General features: G+C 35.4%; 3 protein-coding genes across 6 annotated transcripts; 2 read left to right on the top strand and 1 right to left on the bottom strand.

Annotated features, from left to right (window-relative positions):
- The first annotated feature begins 1107 nt into the window (after positions 1-1107).
- LOC145628530 (prohibitin-1, mitochondrial-like) lies at positions 1108-5258 on the top strand. The gene is made up of 6 exons (XM_081680852.1): positions 1108-1241; positions 2166-2359; positions 2857-2973; positions 3763-3933; positions 4143-4355; positions 4727-5258. Exons 2-6 carry the CDS (start codon positions 2174-2176, stop codon positions 4916-4918), a joined length of 879 nt encoding a protein of 292 aa, XP_081536978.1. The 5' UTR covers positions 1108-1241; positions 2166-2173; the 3' UTR covers positions 4919-5258.
- Positions 5259-6123: 865 nt separating this feature from the next.
- Positions 6124-11082, bottom strand: LOC145628529 (uncharacterized). Its single transcript, XM_081680851.1, has 2 exons — positions 10778-11082; positions 6124-8318 (listed from the first exon to the last, which is right to left on the bottom strand). The coding sequence occupies exon 2, from the start codon at positions 8284-8286 to the stop codon at positions 6280-6282; it is 2007 nt and encodes a 668-aa protein (XP_081536977.1). The 5' UTR covers positions 8287-8318; positions 10778-11082; the 3' UTR covers positions 6124-6279.
- A 2016-nt stretch (positions 11083-13098) lies between these two features.
- On the top strand, positions 13099-21248 carry LOC145628528 (G-type lectin S-receptor-like serine/threonine-protein kinase SD2-5). Of its 4 annotated transcripts, none has more exons than XM_081680850.1 (4): positions 13099-13234; positions 14457-14582; positions 14745-15690; positions 18515-21248. In XM_081680850.1, the coding sequence occupies exon 4, from the start codon at positions 18518-18520 to the stop codon at positions 20987-20989; it is 2472 nt and encodes an 823-aa protein (XP_081536976.1). In that variant the 5' UTR covers positions 13099-13234; positions 14457-14582; positions 14745-15690; positions 18515-18517; the 3' UTR covers positions 20990-21248. The 4 variants fall into 4 exon arrangements, with proteins under 4 accessions (XP_081536976.1, XP_081536974.1, XP_081536975.1 ...); XM_081680848.1 differs by having other exon boundaries at positions 13116-13378; XM_081680849.1 differs by having other exon boundaries at positions 13116-13652.
- The last annotated feature ends 1823 nt before the right edge of the window (positions 21249-23071 follow it).

Here is a 23071-nt window from a genome sequence, read left to right as displayed (position 1 = left end):
CTTGGTTTTGCTATCTTTGCATTATTCCATCATGGTACATTTGGTCTAATGGAGTGAGTTTTAATTGCTAATTATTGGAAGTATTACTTTGTATTATGGATAGTGAGTTCAAAGAGTTATGGATTAAATACAAGCTCAATTTACAAATCAATTGTTATGGAGGTCGCCCCATTTAAACTCTGGATGAACAACAATTTATCACGGAGTAAAAGTCACTACCTCAAATAGCGATTTTACCCATTTTAACCGCAAAAATTACACTAACAAAGATAAACTTGTATTTCTCATTGTTATTTTACCATCTCTAATTAGGCAATTTAGAATATCTTGAACATTATGAGTACTCATTAAACACCAGGTGTATACGGTATACCTCTTAGAGATTGCAGATGGATATAATTTTGCGAGTTTCACCCTAAATTTCAAATGGAATTGGGTATGGGTATAACTTTGATGATTAATGGGTATGAATATCAAAAGTCATACTCGTCATAGGCAGTGGGTAGGCTATGGATTTGAAATTATGTTCGCCTCAACCCTACATCTACCTACCAATACTCTTAATATCTATCCATTTGTCTAATCTTTATGGAGTACTTTGTATTCACAACCATTTATGTGTTTTCTAAAAAAAAAATTAAATAATTTCAATTGGGTGTAACTCTTTAATAGTAGGGGTGGGTTGTGGGTATGAGTAAATGTGAGACGCAACACCCATTAATCATCCCTAATACTTCTTAAAAAGCTTCAACTTTATTACGATATTTTTTTTTTTATTATGGTCATTATATATTATCAGTAATTTTTCTTATATATACATAAACAAGATTCAATATCATTTTTTTATTTTATTTTTTTTTATCATCACCCTACTTTAAATATAGTAACTATTGTAATTTTGTATAGTAAGTTAGTTGACACCCATATTATTATTATTATTATTATTATAACAATTTTTGACGATTATTATTATTACTATTAATTTAATATTTCATTAACATCATTGTTTAATAATTGAATAAAATTTAAGAGATACAATCATGCAAATATTGCATTGTGGAGTGTATCTTGTTGGAAAAGAAAACTAAAAAGGAAAAATAAAAAATAGAAGCGAGTAGGTACATTAAGGTCATTAACATTACATTACGATCTAGCCTTGTAAAACCCTAAACCTCGATTACAGGCTACCCACTCGCCCACATCTCTCTTTTCTCTCTCATTCAATCGCAGGCGCCATCCAAGTAATTTCTCTCTTCCCATTTCTCTCTCTTTTTCATATCATTTTGTTCTGATTTCAACTCCCAATTTGTCAATTCTCGATTTCAATTATCCAATTTTGCTCACAGTTATGCTTGTTTAATCGATTTAGGTCTGAAATGTTTAGTCTTTCTGGGGTTTTTGTTGCTAATTTTTCTGGGGTTGTAGCTGATTTTTCTGGGGTTTTAGCTAATTTTTCTGGGGTTTTTGTTGCTTATTTTTCTTGGGTTGTAGCTAACTTTTTCTGGGGGTTTTTGTAGCTAATGTGTTGCAGGCTTTTGTTTATACAATATCTTTGTTGGGGTTTTGTGTTTTCAAAGTGAGGTGCGAAATGGAGATTGAACCTCATTTGTGCATTTTGATGATATTGTATAGTATTTACAATCAACTAAGTAGGAGAATTGCTCAGACAAATCGTTATCGGTGCAACAATGGAATTTGATGTTCTTTAGGTTTGAGGTTACTGGGTATTTTCATCTTTAGCTATTACTGTATTTGGAAGATGGTAACTTTGATCCTATAGGTTTAATTCATACGATAAGATAGATGGGTTTGTGCTTGTTATGTCAGGGTATTAAATGGCCCTATTCTGTGTAATTTGGTTCTCGGGGTTTGTGTACAATAGATGTGTTTGTGCTTGTTATGTCAGGGTGTGAAATGGCCCTATTCTGTGTAATTTGGTGCTCGGGTTTTGTGTACGATAGATGGGTTTGTGCTTGTTATGTCAGGGTGTGAAATGGCCCTATTCTGTGTAATTTGGTGCTCGGGTTTTGTGTTTATGGTCAGCTACTTTACTGCTTATACAGAGTGTAATTGATGCAACTAAGAATCATTATTTGAGATAGTTGACGCTTTTGTAATGATTATCTCTAATCTTTGTTTGGGGCATGGGTTATGAATAATTTCAGGTTGAAATATGAATTTCCAAAATGTTAAGGTTCCAAAGATGCCTAGCGGTGGTGGTGCAGCATCTGCTCTAATTAAGGTCGGAGTTGTCGGAGCTATTGGCCTTGGACTCTATGGAATCACTCATAGTATGTACAATGTTGAAGGTGGTCATCGTGCTATTGTCTTCAACCGCATCTCTGGTATCAAGAACAAGGTTAATAATGAAATCAGCATTGCTTTAATTGTATATTCTTATATTCCAGATTCAGTTGATACTGTATACTAATTGTACTGTTTCGATTGTATACCTCTAAAACATGGTATCTTATTCTTTGCAGTTAATTGTATCACGGCACAGTTCTTATTTATGTGAATTCTGGGCCTTATTTTTCTTGATAGATTTCAAAAATTATATATTATATTCATAATATTTATTTTGTTATGTCTTGCAATCTTGCATGACACCTGTAGTGAGAAACTTATGTCTGCTTGAGAAAAAAATGGGTTATGACTTGAAGTTTTTTGGTACACATAATCATATAATACCTTTGTGAGTGACAAGGGAAGCAATTCCATTTCATATGCATGATTAATAGTGTGCAATGTTAAAAAAATATTGCTAATATACTTAATGGTCTTTCCTAGAAAACTGCTTTTTCCAGACTTGTGAATTTGTTGAATATTTGATAGATTTTTTTTCCCCCCAAATAGGTTTACCCTGAAGGAACACATCTCATGATTCCATGGCTTGAAAGACCAATCATTTATGATGTTCGTGCACGACCTCACCTAGTAGAAAGTACATCTGGAAGTCGCGATCTCCAAATGGTGAGTTGATGCTTTATTTACTAGTGTGTGTTAATGGAACTATTTGTGGTATGCCTATGATATATATGCATGGACATTTGCTTGATAGTATCTTATTATTTTCCATTTTTCTTTATGGACATGTGTGGGCATGTATGTGTGTATTTCTTGGCTATAGATGTCCACTTTCCATCCATGTTGATGTATAATTGCTATACTCTGATTTATCTTTAATATATGGTCACTCCTGTAAGTAGGGCCTACCTTGAGTCACATAAAAATTTGAGGGGTATTGGATTCAGTGACAAGTCGTTTGGTGTAAAGAATAATGTTCTTCCTAATTGCTTGCGTCACAAGAGTAAACCAAGTTGCTTCCCACACTCATGTTTATCAATGTCAATAATCTACATCTGTCACATTTTAAATTTTTCATGAGCTAGAAAGAGGATTTCTATCTTGCTAGAGAATAATCTTGTTTGCCCCAAGGAACCTTTTTATAGCTGTAGCAAACATTCTTCTACTTTTCTGATCATCTTTTGTGCCACCTACACCGTTCAAGTAGAAACGTATAAGCAGATAGAAAAGAAACATTGTGCTTTCAAGTTATAGCTTTCACATGATATATGCACAAAGTAGAAGTGCCAAAAATTGCTATCATTTTGCATAGTTTGTACGCATCTCTGCTAATTCATTAGTTCTCGTACATCAAGCTCTGCATTGTTTCAGAGTTCTTACTCCCTCTGTACCATGTAGTTGTATTGAGTACTTCATAACCGTGTGTTAGCTGAACTACATAATTGTGGATTTCAGGTCAAGATTGGTCTTCGAGTTCTTACTCGTCCTTTACCAGACACTTTGCCTACAATTTACCGTACACTTGGTGAAAACTACAGTGAAAGAGTCTTGCCATCCATAGTCCATGAGACCCTGAAATCCGTGGTTGCCCAATACAACGCAAGTCAGCTACTTACTCAACGTGAGGTAATTCCTTATTTCCTATTTATTGAGTTGATAAATATCCATTTGTATAAAACTATTTGTGTTTTCAAGGATTTTGCTACATTATATGAAGGTAACATTGATTAATGAATGGCTTCAAAACTATCACACAAGCTCTCAACTAAATTGTAAGGAAGATGAGTAACAAGTTATGTAGATTTAAGTGTGTTTTTTTTTTAATCATTTTTCAGGCTGTTAGTAGGGAAATTCGAAAAATATTGACAGAAAGAGCTGCAAACTTCAACATTGCATTGGATGATGTGTCTATCACCACTCTTAACTTTGGTAGAGAGTTCACTGCTGCAATTGAAGCTAAGCAGGTAGCTGCACAAGAAGCTGAAAGAGCCAAGTTCATTGTGGAAAAGGCTGAGCAAGATAAGAAAAGTGCTATCATCAGAGCACAGGTAAGAGCTATATTTGCTTACAAATTGCAAAAGCTGTCCAAAAATTAAAGTGTTCCTTAGTGTGTTTAGCATTAATCTGGCAGTGTTCACTGTTTTGTGTCTAAAATCTGGAGTGGCCTTTGAAAATTCTGAAATACACCGTTCAACATGTCAAATATGCTGAGCCTCTTGTTTAATTGTTTAATTGTGTAGTTCCTTTTTGTCCAACAGCAACTTGAGACTCTTCCAAGTTGATCTCAGCTGGCCTGATTCAGTAGATGCGTAGGAGTAGCATTTAAAGTCTTAATTGTTGAATGGTGTATTTTTTAAATTAGGCTCTCCTGGGTTTTTTTGGTGTTAATATGTCTACTTCTCTCGTGTTTGGTTGCCAGGGAGAAGCCAAGAGTGCTCAACTTATTGGTCAAGCTATTGCCAACAACCCAGCTTTCATTACTTTGAGGAGAATCGAAGCTGCCAGAGAAATTGCCCATATAATCTCTAATTCATCAAACAAGGTGATGTTGAGTTCAGATGATCTTCTGCTCAATCTTGGGGAGATGACACCAGAGGCACCTAAGAAGTAAACACCTGCTCTGCGGTGGAATTCTGCAGCAGCTGGGTTTGGAAGGATTTAATGGAAAGTCAAAGAAGTTTTAGAGATTGAGGAACTTCTGTAAATGTCAGGCCTTGACGACACTCGAATGGTTATTGTTTATCAAACCTTTTGACTGATAATTGCCTTCAGTTTACATGAATTTTGCCTCAATGCTTACAGAATAAGCAGCCACTATCGTAATGAAATTTAAGATCTTTATTTTGGTGGTCATGTAATGGATGTTGATAGTGATTGTTGAATTAGAAATTGCTTGTTAGAAATACAGCAGCATTTTCCCTGGATTTTTATTCGATTGCTTAACCATGGCATCTTTCTGCGCGGGCTATTATTTTGCCACCCCCATTGTGAGAACACAGTTTTTGTTCTATTCTCACAAGATGTGCTCGTTTCCCCCCTTTGCGATATTGAAACAAGGATTTGTTATGTGTTGCTCTGCGGATAATGTTTTACTGCGTAAATAAGATGAAGGTTCATTGATTGTATTCGTACAGCACAGATAAGTTATACGTGTTACACGACTCATCTTGGGTTTCTATTCCAGTATTCCTTTGCATGGTTTAGCTATATGTGATGCTAATAAACCTTTTAGTTTTCCAATTTCTCTCCGCAAGTAAATGGATGATATTCCAATGTAATTACCAAATGAATTTCTATCTCAATTCTAAGTCATTTAAGTGAAGTTTACCCAACAATATTGGATATATGGGTACAGAAATCTAATATTAAACCAATACTTGATATTTCGCTTAGTTTTGGATGCCTAGAGTAGAGTGTTTGTTTGAGAAAGACAAGAAATGGCTTATGAGAAAGCACTGGAGAGGGAAAGAAGAGCTGCGAGTAAAGTTTCAACTTATCTGCTTTCATTCTCAAGAGGGCACAGGGGAACACGGTGATACGATGGTCTTAGTTATGGAAGGAAGACCAACTAAGCGAAGTGATTAACGCAGCTATCACATTAACCGGAGAGAATGTGTCAATATGGAGGGAGATTACAAATATTTTTAGATGGAAGTCTTTACTGACGAAATTAGAAGTATGTTAAGCAACATATTGGTTTTCAGGTGACATTTTTTCGATAACCCGTAAGGCCGTAACACATACCAACACATACCATGGCTATACTCACGTCAAGGAAAAAATTAAGGGCAATACGCAAATATGCTAAAATGAAAATATAGAAGCCATTTTTTCTTTTACTGAGAATTAACCACCAAAGAGCAACATCAGAACGAACACCAACATATGAAATTCAAGCACAATTTTCTGGGGGTCTTTTCTTTTTTCCTTTTTGTTTACTTTTATTCACGATACTTCTCCCCCAGCACAACCCTACAGTGAGGGAGAAGATACAAACTGTCTAGGTAAACTAAAGAGATCTTTCCCCTCAAAAGGGGATGTCCACTCCCGAGAACTGGCAGTTGATGAATCAGCCATACCCGCTCTACCATCCTGCAACCCAACAATAGGTACACCATTCCCATTGGAAGAAGACGGTCTCATAGTCATACTCATGGCAGAAGCTCCTGAATCGTACATGTGAGCTCCACTCCTAGAGAAAGATCCCAACCCATTCCACAACCCATTTTGCTTTGAGGGAACGAAACTTCGATCCAAGCTCCAATCTATATTAGTGTAGTCACATGATGGCATTGTGCCACTAGCATTCCAATCCACCGGAGAATTTGACCCAGATGAGCAGGTTGAACCCACCCCGGAAAAAAGCCCCAGGGAAGAAGCAGCAGCAAGGGTTGGAGACCCACCGATCCTGGTCCACGATGCATTGCTACGTGTAGAACCTGGATTATCCATTGGACTACTACCTGGCATAAACGGCTGAAGTTGATGTTGATTTTGATGCTGATGTTGATGCTGATGTTGCTGCTGTTGCTGCTGAAATTGAGCAGGATGATAAAATTGATTCGAGGTCAAGTTGTTTGGACTAAGGCTTCTAGTACTATGAGGCAGTAACCCATTCGGCTTCAAAATCTCCGAATTAGTGGGATACCAACTAGCCGCTGTACCTGGAGGAGAAGAGCTAATGCTTGTTGCAGGGGCGGGTTTGACATTTACAGACTGAGGCCGCTGCATCATTACTACAGGCTCTCTAATTGACCCTGGCTGAAGATTCCTATATTCATTATCAACAGTTGTATACCGTGCCTCTGCCTTGGCCGGTGGAGGTGAAACCTGTAGCGGTGGTGCCAAAGAATACGAAACTGAAGGATTTGACCCCGCTCCGACAGGCCACCTTTTCTCAACCGGTGTAGCGATTTGCTGAGGTCTAGGCCAATCTAATTTGGGCTGAACTCTGGTAACTGGTTGAACAACTTTAGGCACCGATTTGGGAGCCGGTACTCCTGTAACTGCAGCTTTAGTGTAATTAAAATCTTTTTCATCCCTTCTCTGGGGTAACAAAGTTGCTGAATTGGGTTTTGGTTGCAGCAGTCTCACATTGCTCTGACTTGTTGCTACAGATATCTTACCATTACTAAAAGTAGGAGGATCCCCAATTTCTTCAGGTTTAGGCAAGACAGATGGTTGATCCTGTTTTAATGATCTCAAATTCTCTTCAGCCTTCTCTAAATCACCTTCACATGTCACTATGGCTCTTTCTACATCTTGCTTTGAGCATTTGAACTTTATTTCCAATTCTGCAATCCGAGCAAGCTCTTCAGATATATCAATCTTCAGATTGCTCCCTGTATCAATATTTTGATCTTTATGCTTATCAGCATCTTCACCTCCTTCAAAGTGCCAAGCTACTGCCTCTTCCACTCGGCCTTCATTTAAAATAAGAGCCATAGTTGCCCGTTCATGAGAAAATCCCATGGCCACAAGTTGCTGAGCAAGAGCTTCCAGTTTTCTGGACATAAGATAGCCACTGCAGCGTTCATGCAATTCTTGGGCACGCCTTTCCTTCTGACGCTGATGTTTCCTCTCATTTTTCTGGCGTATCTTCTCACGCTTGTCATTATCAGCGCCTGGGATAACCTCTTGCTTGGTCGCGGCATTTGATGCCTTATCTTTGTTATGTTCTTCTGACTCCACAGACCGGCTGTCATTGTTGGAAGCAGAATCATAATCACCTCCACTTCCATGAGTGCTCCCACTATGATCATCGGAATCATCTATGTTACGGAAACGACCATTTGCATGAAGTGTTGGCGCCAAGTATGTAGATGATGCCTCAAGAGTATGAAATGTCCCCAGCAATGGATTATATGCACTTGCTGGAATTCCAGTACCCCCATTTACAGCTGCAGAGGACTTCGAAGGAGTCTTTTGTTCCTTTCCCGCCTTTTTGTCCTTTGACTTAGATTTGGAAGCCGATGACATCTTGCAAAGACACGACAGGTGAATTTATGATCCTGAAAACATCAAAATAACAATTTCATTTTTGATGCCTTAACATGTGCACAATTGAGACCAAAGGCTAAAATGCATAAAAAACAGTGATACGAGTAAGTGGGTTGAAAAGGTTAAAAGAAGACAGAGAGATCAAGAGACTTGGCTGCGTATCATTATTAACACAAGTACCAGAGGCTTGGCTCTAATACACGAACAAAAAGTCAAAAGTCATTACTAATACAAAGACATTCCAAAATGAACATTTCAACAGATGTGACTCATGTGAGCTATGTGACCCTATAGAAAAGGCAAGCATAGCAAAACACAGCAAAACTTTGAGGGATGCTCAATATAAAACTAATCGGGGAGTACAGGAGTTGGAGGAAGTAATTTTATTTATATTAAAAGCAGAGACAATTTTAATGCAAAGACAACTAAGATAACCCAAAATATATTCAAAGACATAGTTTGAATCACATGCAGCAATAACTATGCAACAATGATAGGTGCCATTTAAATAATCAATTATGGCTTCATGGGATGCAACAGAAAACTTGAGAGCAAGGCTGAAAAGAAAAGGATGAGAAGATATTCATCAAATTTGCAATAATGGTATCCTATTAGGCAAAGCCACACATCTATCTTTCAAATTTTTAGAGGTGACACCTTAAAATTTCCAACATTAGCACACGTACAATTAAGAAAGGATTATCAAACCACATAAAAATATAAATATACCACAACCAATCCGATTCTTAAAATTCTTCAGCTTCAGAAATTAGCATAAAACATATTCTACAAACAGTTAAAATATAAATTTGAGTAACAAACCCCTAATGATTGTTACTATAGTTAAATTCCCTTACAAAGCAATTTATTCTCAACCACAAAATCAAATTCTTATAAAATTTCTAAACCGCCAAAACTGCATATGTTTTCCTACTAAAAACCATGATGAAATACTACTTTAACATTCCAGCCAAACTTTAACTTCAGAAATGCATATACAAAAAATACTTTACCTCCTATTCGGCATGAAACACAAATTCAGACTTCTACACTATCACGATTCTTAAAAAGTGGCATCCAACTGAATTCTAAGACACTAAGCAAATATTTTTATCAGTTGTCTCTAAAGAGACAACAAACTAAATAAAGATTGACAAAACCTACTACTGTAGAATGAGCAAAACTCCAAGAACAACACATCCACTGTTTGATTATATTTTATTTTCAAATTATAGGTGCCTAATTAGAAGTCCAGAAAATTTAACAAAAAAAAAAAAAAAAAAACTCCAGAACATCATTACCTTAAGCGACCACATCCATAGGTTCCACACAGGCACATATTAATAATCAAAGAACGAAACTGAGGAAAAAGGACATAGGGATGGATAAACGGCCAACAGAAAGACAAACCAATCAATTGGACATCTACATCAAAAGCCTAAAATTTCAAACTTTCACCCATCTTGGTCTGTCCTGCTCTTTGCACCTTGAAACAAAACATATATCCTAAATGCAATTGTGCTCTACAAAAGCATTTCCCCAAAAACAAACACAAAGCACTAGTCTCTAAAGATTCCTCCTTCGCTCCTTCACTCGTTACAAGACCTAATTAGCTAGCCATTTCTGTCAGTCATCTATAGCTCAACAAGACTATGCTGGCAAAGAAGAGATTACCAAACAAAAACCCAGGGTTTAGCACAAGGGAATAAAAGGCTAATCCATCTTCATACACTATCATGCCGCCTCTTAAGTTAATGAAATCCCCGAAACATGTCACCGTAATCGGTAAATTACCCGAACTTCCAACTAAATAGTCAAAAGAACTCCCCAATAACACCCTTAATTGAAGACTATTATTCACTCTCTCTAAGAAAAGAGTGTCAATTTTCCGAATACTTCCGCTACATGGACTCGAATTTTCAATTCAATTACAACAACAAAACTTAACACCCTGTTCTTTTCCTAGAACAAACTAACGCAACAAATACAACATATGAACAAATATATAATTAGAAGAAATGGAATGTGTTCAAATTATCAAATTTAATAAAAGTAAAAACAGCATTTCGGTTGCAAAAATTAAAAGGTAACTGAACCGACGTAAGAAATGATTCATGATTATATCAAACTAATTTGTTCATTCAAAAGAAAAAAAAAATTGAGAACAAATATTTCAATACCAATAAGTTTATCATATAAGTATCTCATTTAATTTCTAATTCCTCAAAACTTTGCGAATCTAATAAGTTGAAATTCCGACAACAGCGCAACCCTAACCCCCAAAACGATCGAAAATCCAACATCCAATAATTCAACACCGGCAACTTCCGACAACAAATGAATCCCCAATTGACGCTCAAAATGCAATTCAATCATAAAATTAGGGCGAAAATTACAGCTCCAACCAAAAAATTAGAAAAAATTAACATTTTCTGGAAAATTCGAAGAGAGAGAAAGAAGAATCACGAACCTGGTTAGGAATTTATGTAAAATCAAGAAATGAACGGATCGATTGATAGATCAGAAGGTTGAGAGGATGATTGTCGGAAATAGGAGAGAGAAAATTGGGGAAATTGGAGATGGGAGGAGAGAGAAATTGCGAGGCTGAAACTGAATCGAAACGAATTAGGGTTTTTGATTGACACGACGACGATAATGATGAGGAAAAAGAAGGAAAAAAGGAAAATTAAATTGGGGAAACTATTAAAATTATTTTCGGAAATAAATAAAGGGGAAATGAAATTGTTTTTTATTTTTTTATTATTCTATTGGCGACGTGGCTTTTTGAGGAGTTTTTACTTTTATTTTTTTGGGCCAAAAGGAGTTATTACTGTGTTGAGAAACAGTTGGGGGCCAGCAAAAAAAATGTAACTGTAAAAATTCGGTAATTTTTACAGCTTTAATTTCTTTGCATGTCGTGCATGTGTTTCTGTCTCGCCACTATTTTGAGAAAAAAAAAAAAAAAAATTTAAGATGTATAAAAAAACAATATCCTTCAAAAAAAAAAAAAAAAAAAAACAATAAATTTTAAAATAATATTATCGGTTTTTTTTTATTAAGGACAATTATTGTGAAACCTTAACATGGTTAAGTTTAGTTTGATTTAGGAGTTGTTATAATTTATTGAAAAAAAACTGAAGTGAACTGAATGGAACTGAACTGAAATTAAGTTAAACATAAAAGTCCCTTAATTTTAACGAGTTTGAATTCGCCTATAGCTTAAAAATCTTGCTCAAGCATGGTTTATTAAGACTTAAGAGTAATTTGAGTTTGAGTTATCGACTTGGTAAAGATTGTTCCAACAAAAACAACAATAAGTATTATTTTCATTTTTTTTTTTTGATTGACTCAATAATACTTCCTCTGTTTTTTTAATTATTGCACCATACATGTTGGACACACATTTTTTGGTAATGGGAAAAATGAAGAGAGAGAAGGGTAAAAGTACAGAAAAATCCATGTGATGTAAAAATAAAGTAAAGAATCAAATGTTAAAAGTAAGGATATATTTGGTACTTATAGTGTGAACACATATATTTTGTTTTTTTTAAATAGAAATGGTGTAATATTTGTGAAATTTCTTAAAAAGACAAGGGGTGCAATAATAAAAGAACAGAAGAGGTATTATTTTGCTTGGACATGGAAGCTGCGTTTGAAATTTACCTATCCTTGTTATGAATAGATAATTTAACACTTGGTATGACAAAAATATATAACGAAGTATCGTATTAAATACTTCGTATGCAATTTGTATAACATATATTAAGTGAATAAGCTTTCGAGTTTAAGCAGCATTGGGATTATGTTCAAATTGTTTTAAATTGGAATCAAGCAGAAAATTAATTGAGAATGAATCACATGAAATTTGTAAACCGCGTGGCAATTGTACGAAGATCAGTATATAGCATAAAAGTCAGTTGTTTTTGCCTTAAGAAGAATTATCGCCGGAATGAAGTGCAATAAAGCAAATCAGTTGAAAATAGATCACATGAAGATTAAATTGCATTACCGATTTTATGAAGTTCAGGCCAGTACAGCTAATAAAGTTAGCTAGTTTTCCCAAAAAACAAGGTATTATAGCAAGGAAGTACGACAAAACAAATTAATTAGTTGAGAATAAATCACATGACAATTGTAAGTTGTGTTAATTCATGGAGACTAGTACAATAAATAAAGTTTGCGTAGTCTTTTTCTCTGATGCAACGAACTGAAAATAAATCACATGAAAATTGTAAATTACGTCAATGGTTTTAAGGAAACCGGTACAACGAATAAAGTGAGTTTTTCTCCTGTAACAAATTATCCTAGCAATAAGGAAATGCAATAAAATAAACAAGCTGAGAATAAATCACATAACAATTGTAAATTGCATTAGCGGTTTTATGGGAACTTGTAAAGTTAATAAATTGAGTGATTTTTATCTCTTAAAAGGAATTATCTTTGCAATGAAATACAATAAAACAAATCAGTTCAGAATAAAATCACATGAAAATCACAAATTGCATTAGCAATTCTATGAAGAAATTAGTGATTTTTTTGCCTTCGAAAGGCTAGAACAACTCTCCCTATGATCTAACATAAGCAAATTAGCCAACCACTAGCTTATGAGTGTGACATTCACTAGTAAAGAATTTTTTGTGTTATCTTTTAAAAGTCAACAGTAAAAAACTACGGAGTATTATAACATAAAGAAATACAAAGTATTAATTACTTGTATAATATATTCTGTATTATCTAATACGGAGTAATAAAGCATAAAATGTTGTAAGAAAATACTGAGAGTTTGACTATTTTCCGGCGTTGACAATTCGTTTATTGCCTTTTGTTCTTCTTTTACCTTAGCTTTACAACTCCCTCTATTTCACCTTTAAAAAAACACAGACAGACATAAAGCGAGCCAATTTCGGCGGTTGGCGCATTGTAGAAGGTTTGCCCAGTTGAATTTCCCGCAATTTCTCAATTACAGTTGGATTCGCAGTTCTTAGATTAAATTAGGGTTTTTGGCGTTGTTGATTATTGCAATTTTCAATTGACGATGGAGTGAAAATTGGATCCTTTTTTTTTTTCTGCTGTATGTCTCTTTACTTTAATCTTCTTAAATTTGGACGAATTTAAGACTAGAAATTAGTATTTAAAATTGCAATCATCTATATTAAAGTTATCTTCTACAATTTTTTTTGCGGATTTTTGTGTTGTGTTTTTTGTAGATTGAATCTTATATACAGCTTCAATTATATCTTTGTTGTGTTTTTTTTGCTTTAGGAGAATTTACAAGATTAGGACATGGCATTATGTTTGATTTAATGGGATATTCGACTGCAATTTTATTATTGGTTAGGGTAAAGGTGAGTACATTTGTCCCCGACTTCTGACGAAATTGACAGTGGGTTGTTGTTGAAGAAAATTTGGGTTAAGGAATGAGTAATTAAGTAATATTTTGTGACTTTTTTTCGTGTGAATTCGTCGTTAGATATTGATGTATGATGTTATTGTAACAAAATCTTTGGTGGGGGGGAGGGTGATGATGACACCATTTGATCAAAGTTGGTTTAGAAAGTGGAATATTAGCTAGTTAGGTGTATACTCTTATTAAAAGTGATGTTTCAATTCTGGTAACTGAAATGTACTTGGTTAATTGATTTCCGTGATATTCGCCACATGTTCGAGTTCTCTTGGTTGTTGCGATTTAGGGTGTGTGCATGTGTGTGTGTGTGTGTTGGGGGGGGGGGGGAGTCGGGGTCTGAGGCTCCCCTTCAAATTTAAGTACCAGAATGTGAATACAAATCAAAGTGTCCTAGCTTACTAGCAGATGAGAAATATGATTGTGGGACTTGGACACGGGTTCAAGTTTCATAGCCAACAATATATATACACTATGCCTTGTAATATGTTTTAAGTAGGACCAGATTCTTTTAATCAATGTTTCCTGCATTTACTCTTGTTGAAAAAATAGTGAAAGGTAATGTTGGGAATTTTGGGGTGCTGAAGGCTTGAAGAAGGTCCATTTCCTCTTCAAGTGGTATGTGTTGAAGCTGAATGCTTTCTGAATTGCTACTTTGACATTTGGTGTCCTTAAACTTTGATGATTGTCTTTATTAATGCTTTATTATCTATAGTTTATTGCTGGCTAATCATCACATATAATGCAGCTATCTAGGATCCTATTCGGTGGGAGGTGTTGTGATTATCTTTTTTTGCAACAGCCTTGAATTATGAAAATTATGCATCTGACAAGGGTATGAAAAGGTTGGACGTGGATGTTCCTCTTCTACTACGTGAGTTTCTTAAAGTCTAAAGTATCTGGCATTCCTAGTATAATTATACTTATATGTCCTGATTTACTTGAGGAATTCTATGTCGGCTTTAGCAATTTCTTCAGTGCTAGTTTTGTGCAACCCATATATGATGTTTGAGATATTACTCTTTGTCCTATGCAGCTGAAGCTTTGGAACTATACCTACAAGATCTTTGTGATCAGATGTATGAAATATCATTGACACAAAGGGAAAATTTTATTAGAGGTGATCTGCAGCCAATGTACATGCTTAATGTACTTTATGTACATACTTAATATACTTTATGCACTTTTGCAGTAATGTATTAAACCAGTAAACCAGTAATTTAAAGAAAAAAAAACACTTATAATGCTGCTAGAGATAGCATATGACGATGTCATCTTATACTTTGGTCATATTCCAATTACATGTAATTCTACCCCTGATTTTATGAAAAATTCCAGCATCACATATAGATTGGCGTTCTTCGTCTGTTGAGATCCTGATTTTGACAGTGAAAACCCCATGATCAGTATAGTATTGCCTGGGCATGTCTTATGATCAGAAAGATTTTCATGATGCTTCAGTTTAGTATTGCCTGGGCATCCCAGGGTTGTGAATGAGAACATTTTCTTTATTAATAAGTTAATAATGCTTTCTTTTCTTTTTGATTTGTGATGAGACTTGCGGGCAGGGCATACTAATAGTGGCAGAAGAGGACGAGGAAGAGGCAGAGGTATAGGAAGAGACTGGACAAGTGGACAGGGCAGTCACGGAACTGCAGTCTGCAGGTGATAAGTTTGAAGATGATCCAGACATGCAACTATGCAAGCAATGATGATCTATGTGGGGGTTTATTTTTGAGATTTCATAGGTGACCAGGCATCAGTCCGGGACTTTGACTAGAATGTGGACTTGGATGCGGATGATACTGTTGCCACAACTTCAGATCTGGGACTCGATAATACAGCAGCAGATCCTGTTATAAAATTGGTACATGATGAATACCCAGAGTGGCCTCTCATTGAGATGGGAACTATTGCAATCGATGCTGCTCAATTGGCAAGCTCCAATCAGCAAATGGGAGAGGATGAAACTACGATGAAGAGTGAGTTATCTCTCTTTCATTTTTTGTAAAATCAGTTGATATTGATTGTGTTCTGTCTGAATTAGATTAGATGTACATAAACTTGACTAAATCTGTGCCCTATCTACCATTAGAGAATTAAGGTAGGGAATTTAAAAGTCAAGACAAACTTTGACTAGATATGTGTGCCCTGGCATTGAGGAATTAGGCTAGGGAAATTGTTTATGTATACATCTGTAGTCCTATAATATGCTGTTTGCTTATCTGAATGGTCAGTTTTGCCAGAAAACCACTAACATCATGTTAGAAACAACTGACGTCAAGTGATATTATGTGATAGCAAGCCAATTCACTTTGGCATCTTTAGTCAGAAGTTACACAGAAGTACAATTTATTCAGAATTTGAAGTCAAAATATGATTTTGAGGAATTACTGTCATACTTCTTTCCCGCGTCCTCTTCTGCCTGTCTGTTGATGAAATCCTTTTCAACTGACTCAATATCTTGCTTGGTTTGTGTCATTGAAATTCACATACGTCTTTACTGTAAGCACCTTAAAATCACCTGAAGTTCTTGCTGATTAACTGGATTAAATCTTTTTCTTTCTTTCTTTCCAGATAACTTGCTACGACTAGTAATCCTGAACAATTGCATAAAACAACGAAGTAATCCTGAACAATTGCATAAAACAACAAAGTAATCCTGAACAAATCGTGATTTTTAAATCAAATGTATGAGTGGATCCATTTGGGAAACTACAAAGACTGTATGCACGAGCATGTAATGTCTTAACTTGGTTGTGGCCCACACCAATGCGAGGCACAATTTCTCCAGTGCTGTATAGCGTACTTCATACTCGAGCATCTTTTTACTTAGATAGTAGATTGCATTTTCTTTACCTTCTACTTCTTGTGCAAGCATGTCTCCCATTGTTTCTTTGGTGACTAATAGGTACAACCTAAGAGGTATTCCTTGAAGTGCTGGTGCTAATACGGGAGGATTTGCGAGATAGGCTTTGATCCTTTCAAAGGCTTTTTGACACTCATCATCCATTATTACTGACACATTCTTTTTAAGATTCTTGAAAATTGGTTCACTTATTGTTGTCAATTTTGATATGAACCTACTTATGTATTGCAACCGGCCAATAAATCCTCGAATTTGTTTCTCGGTTTTGGGCGGTGGCATTGACATGATTGCCTTGATCTTGGTTGGGTCTATCTCTATTCCTCTAAAGCTTATGACATAACCAAAAAGCTTGCCTGAGGTGACTCCAAAAGCACACTTAGATGGGTTCAACCTCAAGTTGTATTTTCTTAGCCTTTCAAAGAATTTTCTTAAGGCTACTTGATGGCCTGGGCGATCTTTTGACTTCACAATCATATCGTCCACATATACTTCAACTTCTTTGTGCATCATGTCATGGAGCAAGGCAGTCACTGCTCGTTGGTAAGTAGCACCCGCGTTTTTCAACCCGAATGGAATTACCGTGTAGTAGTAAGTACCCCATGGTGTATGATGGTTATTTTCCCCATGTCTTCTTCTGCCATGAGAATTATTTAGCAATCCTTATTTTTTACAGTCTACGTGAACTCGTGAAGTAGTCTCAAGATGCATTATTTATCTTCATAAGTGCTTTTTCCTCCTGTTATATCTCCCATTTTGCTTCCTCTCAAGCTTCTTTTTTCGCTTTATAAATAATTGGCACTCTGATATTATAAATAGAAAACCAAACCTGGACTGAGAATATGTTTGAAAAATTCTTTTTAAATACATAAGATAACAAGTTTGATACATATTGATTGATTAAATTTAGCTTCACTATGATTATAAGAGGTCATAAGGTTGTGTTCTGCTTGTGCCATTCTTTATACACTAGAAAAATCAATAAATCATGAGTTAATTTCACTTGATAGGCATTTCTTTGTTTGTTTGGCTTGATCAGTGTACAGTCTACAGTGTACTTGTTCTATATGGTTTGAGGGGCTAATGGTGATTAGAGAAATTCAATGTATTATAATTTATTCCATAGTAATGCATATGGTAGGCAGTATAGATTTTTGACCACTTGTTCATGGGAACTTGTGGGGCTGATGGTGACTAGAGAAAATAAAAGTCTTTAAGTCAATGCATAAATTAAAATCTACTATGGAGGGCGCTTGGGGATGTAATAATTTTAGATATGGATGGGTTTTTTGTTCTATGATTTGCTGTCTCACCACTTGTTTGACATAGATCATCTCAAAATTGTTACATTTTTTTTTTTGGCTTCTTTCTTCAGGAGTCAAAATCAACATCATATATATGACTTTGTTGAATTGATACATAATCTGGTGAATCAACATAAATTGTTAACAAGTTTTATTTAAAATAAGAAGGAAGCTTCTGGTCATAGTCTTTCAATTAGAAGGAAGCTTCTGGTCATAGTCTTCAACTCTTCATTCTTCATAATTCAAGCATCCATATATAGTTCGTACTTTAGAAATTTCTAAGCCCCAGTGGATTATTATTTCCTTTGTTTCTTATTAGATGCATCACTTTCTATGTATGGAAGTTTCAATTTAGATGCTTTACTTTTCCTTTTACTCAATAAATTCTCTCTATCTTTCTCATATCACATTATCACATGAGCCCTCTTCAATTTAGATCCAAAAATTGCCTAGGAGTCTGCAATTTCAAAAGTGATGTGTCTAATAAAAAACGGAGGAAGTACAAGTCTTTACAATCAAGCAGTAAGTCTACTTGAAAAACATACGAGTTTTTGTTAAACTTTTTTGTTTTTTGGAGTTAGCAGTTTGCAATACTAGCAAAGATAGAGTACTAACTAAAGTCTGATGAAATTTCAGGTCATGTTGAAAGATTATGGAGTGACATGGGTATCAGGTACCCTCAAAATTCTCTTATGCATTTGGTGTTACTTCCTTTCTAGCAACAACATCATCCTTGTTAAAAGCCTTTCTTCACATGCTAATGTCTCGAATTCATTGGAAAATAATAATAACTGGCTTATGAATGAAGGGAGCTATTATTCTGATGATAATTATATTATAAGAACAGCCTTGTACTCTCCAGAGTACATCCATCGTAATTATAATAAGTATGGAGTTTTGATAAGTACTGATTATTATCCCCCATTTGGATTTGGGCTTTTCGCCCATCAAACTGCACCTGATTCATATATACTTGTGATATATATTGGGAAGGCGAATTTTTCCCCTGTGGTCGTTTGGTATGCCAATCAAAGTCATCCTGTTCAAGGGCTTGCCACACTGGCTCTTACGTCTGAAGAAGGTTTGGTATTAAGGGATGCTGATGGAAGTTTTGTGTGGTCTACCAACACTCCTGGCCTTTCAGTGAGGTCAATTCAGTTGGGAAGTGATGGGAACTTGGTCCTTTTAAATGGAAATGGGGAAATCATCTGGGAGTCATATAATTACCCGACTAATACGTTAATCCATGACCAGTGTCTTCCATTGGAACATAGATTAATGTCCACAACATCAATTTCAAGTAATTCCTCAGAGCTCTTTTATGTTATTCGAGATTATTATGGTCTTCATGCTTATGTTGATTCGAATCCTTCACAGTACTTTATTTCGCGGGATATTGAAGAAAATAGTTGGAATGATATTTACCTAATTCCCAGTTCTTCGCCCTTGTATTATGATGAGTACAATTATAAGAATAGTTATATGCGTCTTGATCAAGATGGACACCTACGTACCTATATTTGGAAAGAAGGTGAGATGTACACCAGTGATGTCTTTGGCAATGATAATTGTTCATACCCTACAAATTGTGGAAAGTATGGAATTTGTAAGGACGGTGGTATGTGTAGTTGTCCAATGGGCGGCGTTGCTGGTAGCTGGGATTACTTCAAGCCAGTTAATTCATTTGATTCCAGTTCAGGATGTAGCCTTGTTACACCTCTATCTTGTCCTGACAAGCACAATCTCCACACTTTTGTAGAGTTTGTTAATGTTACCTACACCCTTACTCCCTCTCTCACAGAAATAGATGTTGAGAGCTGTAAAAGTGTGTGTTTGAATAATTGTTCGTGTAAAGCCGTCTTCTTTCGTTACTATATGGATACCTCTTTTGGTAATTGTACAATAACTTCTGAGATACTGACTTTGATGGATGTTTCTGATCAATATTTGGCCTATCAGGCTGTTGCATTCATCAAAGTGCAAAACAAGGCATCGACAAAAGCTTCATTGAAGAAAAAAGTACTTCTTGTATCATCTGGGTTGATACTCTTATTTGTGGTTATTGTGTATATGATATGGAGGCGAAAAAGTAATAATGCCAAGGATTTTGACTGTTCCCTTGATGTTTTTGTTGATAACATAAGTCGGTTCTCTTTTGAAGACCTGAAATTGGCAACCCAAAACTTCCAAACAAAGCTTGGTCGAGGAGGGTTTGGGTCTGTATTTGAAGGTACATTAGGTAATGGAACAAAAGTTGCTGTAAAACAATTGGAATCAGTAGGCCAAGGGAGGAAGGAATTCCTGGCCGAGGTCAACACAATAGGTAGCATTCACCACTTCAATCTAGTGAGGTTAATTGGGTTTTGTGATGATGGACTGAATAGACTTCTTGTCTATGAATACATGTGTAATGGGTCACTTGAGAAGTGGATCTTCAATCAAGACACATCACAGACACTAGGCTGGAACCTACGTCGAAAGATTATTAATGGTGTGGCTGTGGGGCTTGAGTATTTACATGAGCATTGTAAGCAAAATGTGATCCATTTTGATATCAAACCTCAGAATATACTCCTGGACAAAGACTTCAACATCAAGATTTCTGATTTCGGCTTAGCAAAAATGGTAGACCGAGATCAAAGCCATGTTATGACCATAGTAAGGGGGACACCAGGATATATGGCTCCAGAGTTGGTTACTGGTCGTGCCATCTCTGTTAAGGTTGATGTCTACAGCTTTGGAGTTCTTGTCCTAGAAATTGTGTGTGGTCGCAGGAATTTTGGTTCATCAGAAAGTGATTGTCTCACTAACTTGGTGAAGGTGAAGGCTGATGCGGATCAACTCTCAGACCTAATTGATGAGCATGGTGAAGGTATGCAACTACACAAGCGAGACATTGTGAAGATAATGAAGATTGCAATATGGTGTTTGCAACCTCACTTTATCAGACCAACTATGTCAATGGTAGTTCAAGTTTTACAGGATCTTCCGAACATGGAAGCTCTAACTGATCTCACCTACTTAAACATGGTCCATGAAGCAGCTCCAATGGAGGCAAATTACGGCTTTTCAGTCTGTCCTACAGATTCACTTTTGTCTGGGCCTCGTTGATGAATTTATTTAACTATAGCCTATTTTAGCAGTTGATATTTTCTATTTTGTAATGTATCCTTTTTTAGCCTTTTAGGCTGTGTAATATTTCTTCAATGTTTAAAGGAGGCCAAAAACCTGTTGAAGATCATTTTTTTGAAGAAGCTAAGCTAGCTAGCTTTTAGTATTGAAAAAAAATCTAATTAAAATGAGAAAAATCAATATGATGCACTTTTCCAAGACGTACAGTTGCTGGGAATTTGTATCGTTTGATCTTGCATTCAAATCGTTGTGTGTGTGTTCAATTCTATAAACATTAAAGTGAATTCACTAGCTATAGTTTCAGTAGCATATACATATACAATAACATAATCTGTCATATCCAACGATAACATGTAAAAAAACAAACAAACACAATTTGATAATCAGATGTTCAGGTCTTCAGAAGTTCAGGTCTTCAGAAGTTCAGGCTGTTAAGCTGTCCTGAATCAAGTCATGAACAGCTTCATCCTTTAACAGCCTGCAAAAATATGACAAGATCGACGACTTGCTTAGTACAGTTACAAACAATCTGCTGGCTCCAATGATAATATATTGAAAATTGAAGGTGTATACTTTGTTACGAACTTATTGATTACAACGAAAAGAAACATAACCAAGAACGAAATCACAAGGCAGTACCATCTATTGGCAGAGTACCCCCAAGAAACTTGAAATCTTGCAACTCCTTAAAGTTCAACCATGGTTTAACCCAAATTTTAGCTTCATAGTACTGAACTTCATTGTTGTTTCCTGCATCATTTGCCTCCAAAGTAATGTAATACAACGTACCAGCTACTACTTGCTCCTTCACATTTACAACCTTCCGGAACTCCAGCATTGAGTTCTGTATATTATTTTCACAAGTTTAATAAAATTTCTGAACCAACTAAATCCGTTAAAGAGAAATAATTTTAATATACATGTTAGGACGGTCCAATTCTTATACTTCTACCCTCTCTGTTTCTAAATAATCGCAACAGTATATATGTTAGGAAAACAGATACTTTTTGCAAGTTGAACGGTCCAATTCTTATATAAATATACTCCTACCCCGTTTGTTCCTACATAATCGCAACAGTTAGTTTGAGATTGCATGTAATATGGGAAATACGTACCTGTTTCTTGTTGTGCTCATCAACAGCAAATTTGGCAAGATCATTGATCACCAAGCTGTTCTCTGAACCCTTATTCTCTGAAACACCTCCAACCATTGCCATCTTGCTTTTCTTCTTTTAATTTCTTTATAACTTTCTTCACGTTTTGAATTCAGCTGATTAATGAACTATTTTTATAAGAGAGTTTTTTTCAAAGAGATAATAATAAGATAATCTTGGTCAAAATAAGATGGATTGTTATAATGTACTTTGTATAATTTATTTTATTATGATACAAGTAATAATCAAGCTTGGATAATCTTATCTGCTTAAGACAAACATAATAGCGAAGGATTACTTCATCGTTTGAGTGGGATGATACATCTTCATTTTTCAATTAATACATTGACAAGTGGATTATATATATTGTACTCCTATTTGTAAGATAACTCATAGTTTATGTCCATAATAATCAATAATTACGTACGAGTTGTTTATTTTCAACAAAGGTGTGCATTGAATTGATTAAAGTACGTTGATCAAATTAATATGGAATAAATTTCTTTGTACTTCAAGAACGGAATAATACAAGTAATACAACAAATATTGAGTCAGAATAATTAAGATAGCCAATACATGTCAAAATAAATCATCAACTGAATGGAGTATGTAGTATCTTTTATTATAAGAATGTAGGTTTAAGGTGTTGATATATTTTTGTATCAATTGCTAGAATTATTCATATTATTCCACTAGAATTAACTTGCACTCGGTATTGATTAATTAGAGGGAAGGATAAAACTAGTTTTGTGCCAAATTGACGTGTTTTAGGGCATGTTCACTTCAGCTTAATTTTAGTTCAGTTCAGCCTTCTCTTCAAAAAAATATTCATTTTAGCTCCATTTAATTTAGTTCAGTTTAATTCAGCTCCAATAAGTTTAGTTCAGTAAATATGAAAAGACCCTTA

The sequence above is a fragment of the Chenopodium album genome, chromosome 4 (genome assembly GCF_948465745.1).
Source record: "Chenopodium album chromosome 4, dcCheAlbu1.1, whole genome shotgun sequence".
Taxonomy (NCBI): Eukaryota; Viridiplantae; Streptophyta; class Magnoliopsida; order Caryophyllales; family Amaranthaceae; genus Chenopodium; species Chenopodium album.
The sequence above is the reverse complement of the archived record's forward strand: the minus strand, read 5'-3'. Positions and strand labels throughout refer to the sequence as shown.

Excerpts from the sequence above, each read along its gene's own strand:
- LOC145628529 (XM_081680851.1), bottom strand. The coding sequence starts at position 8,286 with ATGTCATCGGCTTCCAAATCTAAGTCAAAGGACAAAAAGGCGGGAAAG.
- LOC145628528 (XM_081680847.1), top strand. The coding sequence starts at position 18,353 with ATGTGTCTAATAAAAAACGGAGGAAGTACAAGTCTTTACAATCAAGCA. Across the intron at positions 18,401-18,514 it reads CAAGTCTTTACAATCAAGCA|GTCATGTTGAAAGATTATGG; the intron begins GTAAGTCTACTT and ends ATGAAATTTCAG.
- LOC145628530 (XM_081680852.1), top strand. The coding sequence starts at position 2,174 with ATGAATTTCCAAAATGTTAAGGTTCCAAAGATGCCTAGCGGTGGTGGT. Across the intron at positions 2,360-2,856 it reads TCTCTGGTATCAAGAACAAG|GTTTACCCTGAAGGAACACA; the intron begins GTTAATAATGAA and ends CCCCCCAAATAG. Across the intron at positions 4,356-4,726 it reads GTGCTATCATCAGAGCACAG|GGAGAAGCCAAGAGTGCTCA; the intron begins GTAAGAGCTATA and ends TTTGGTTGCCAG.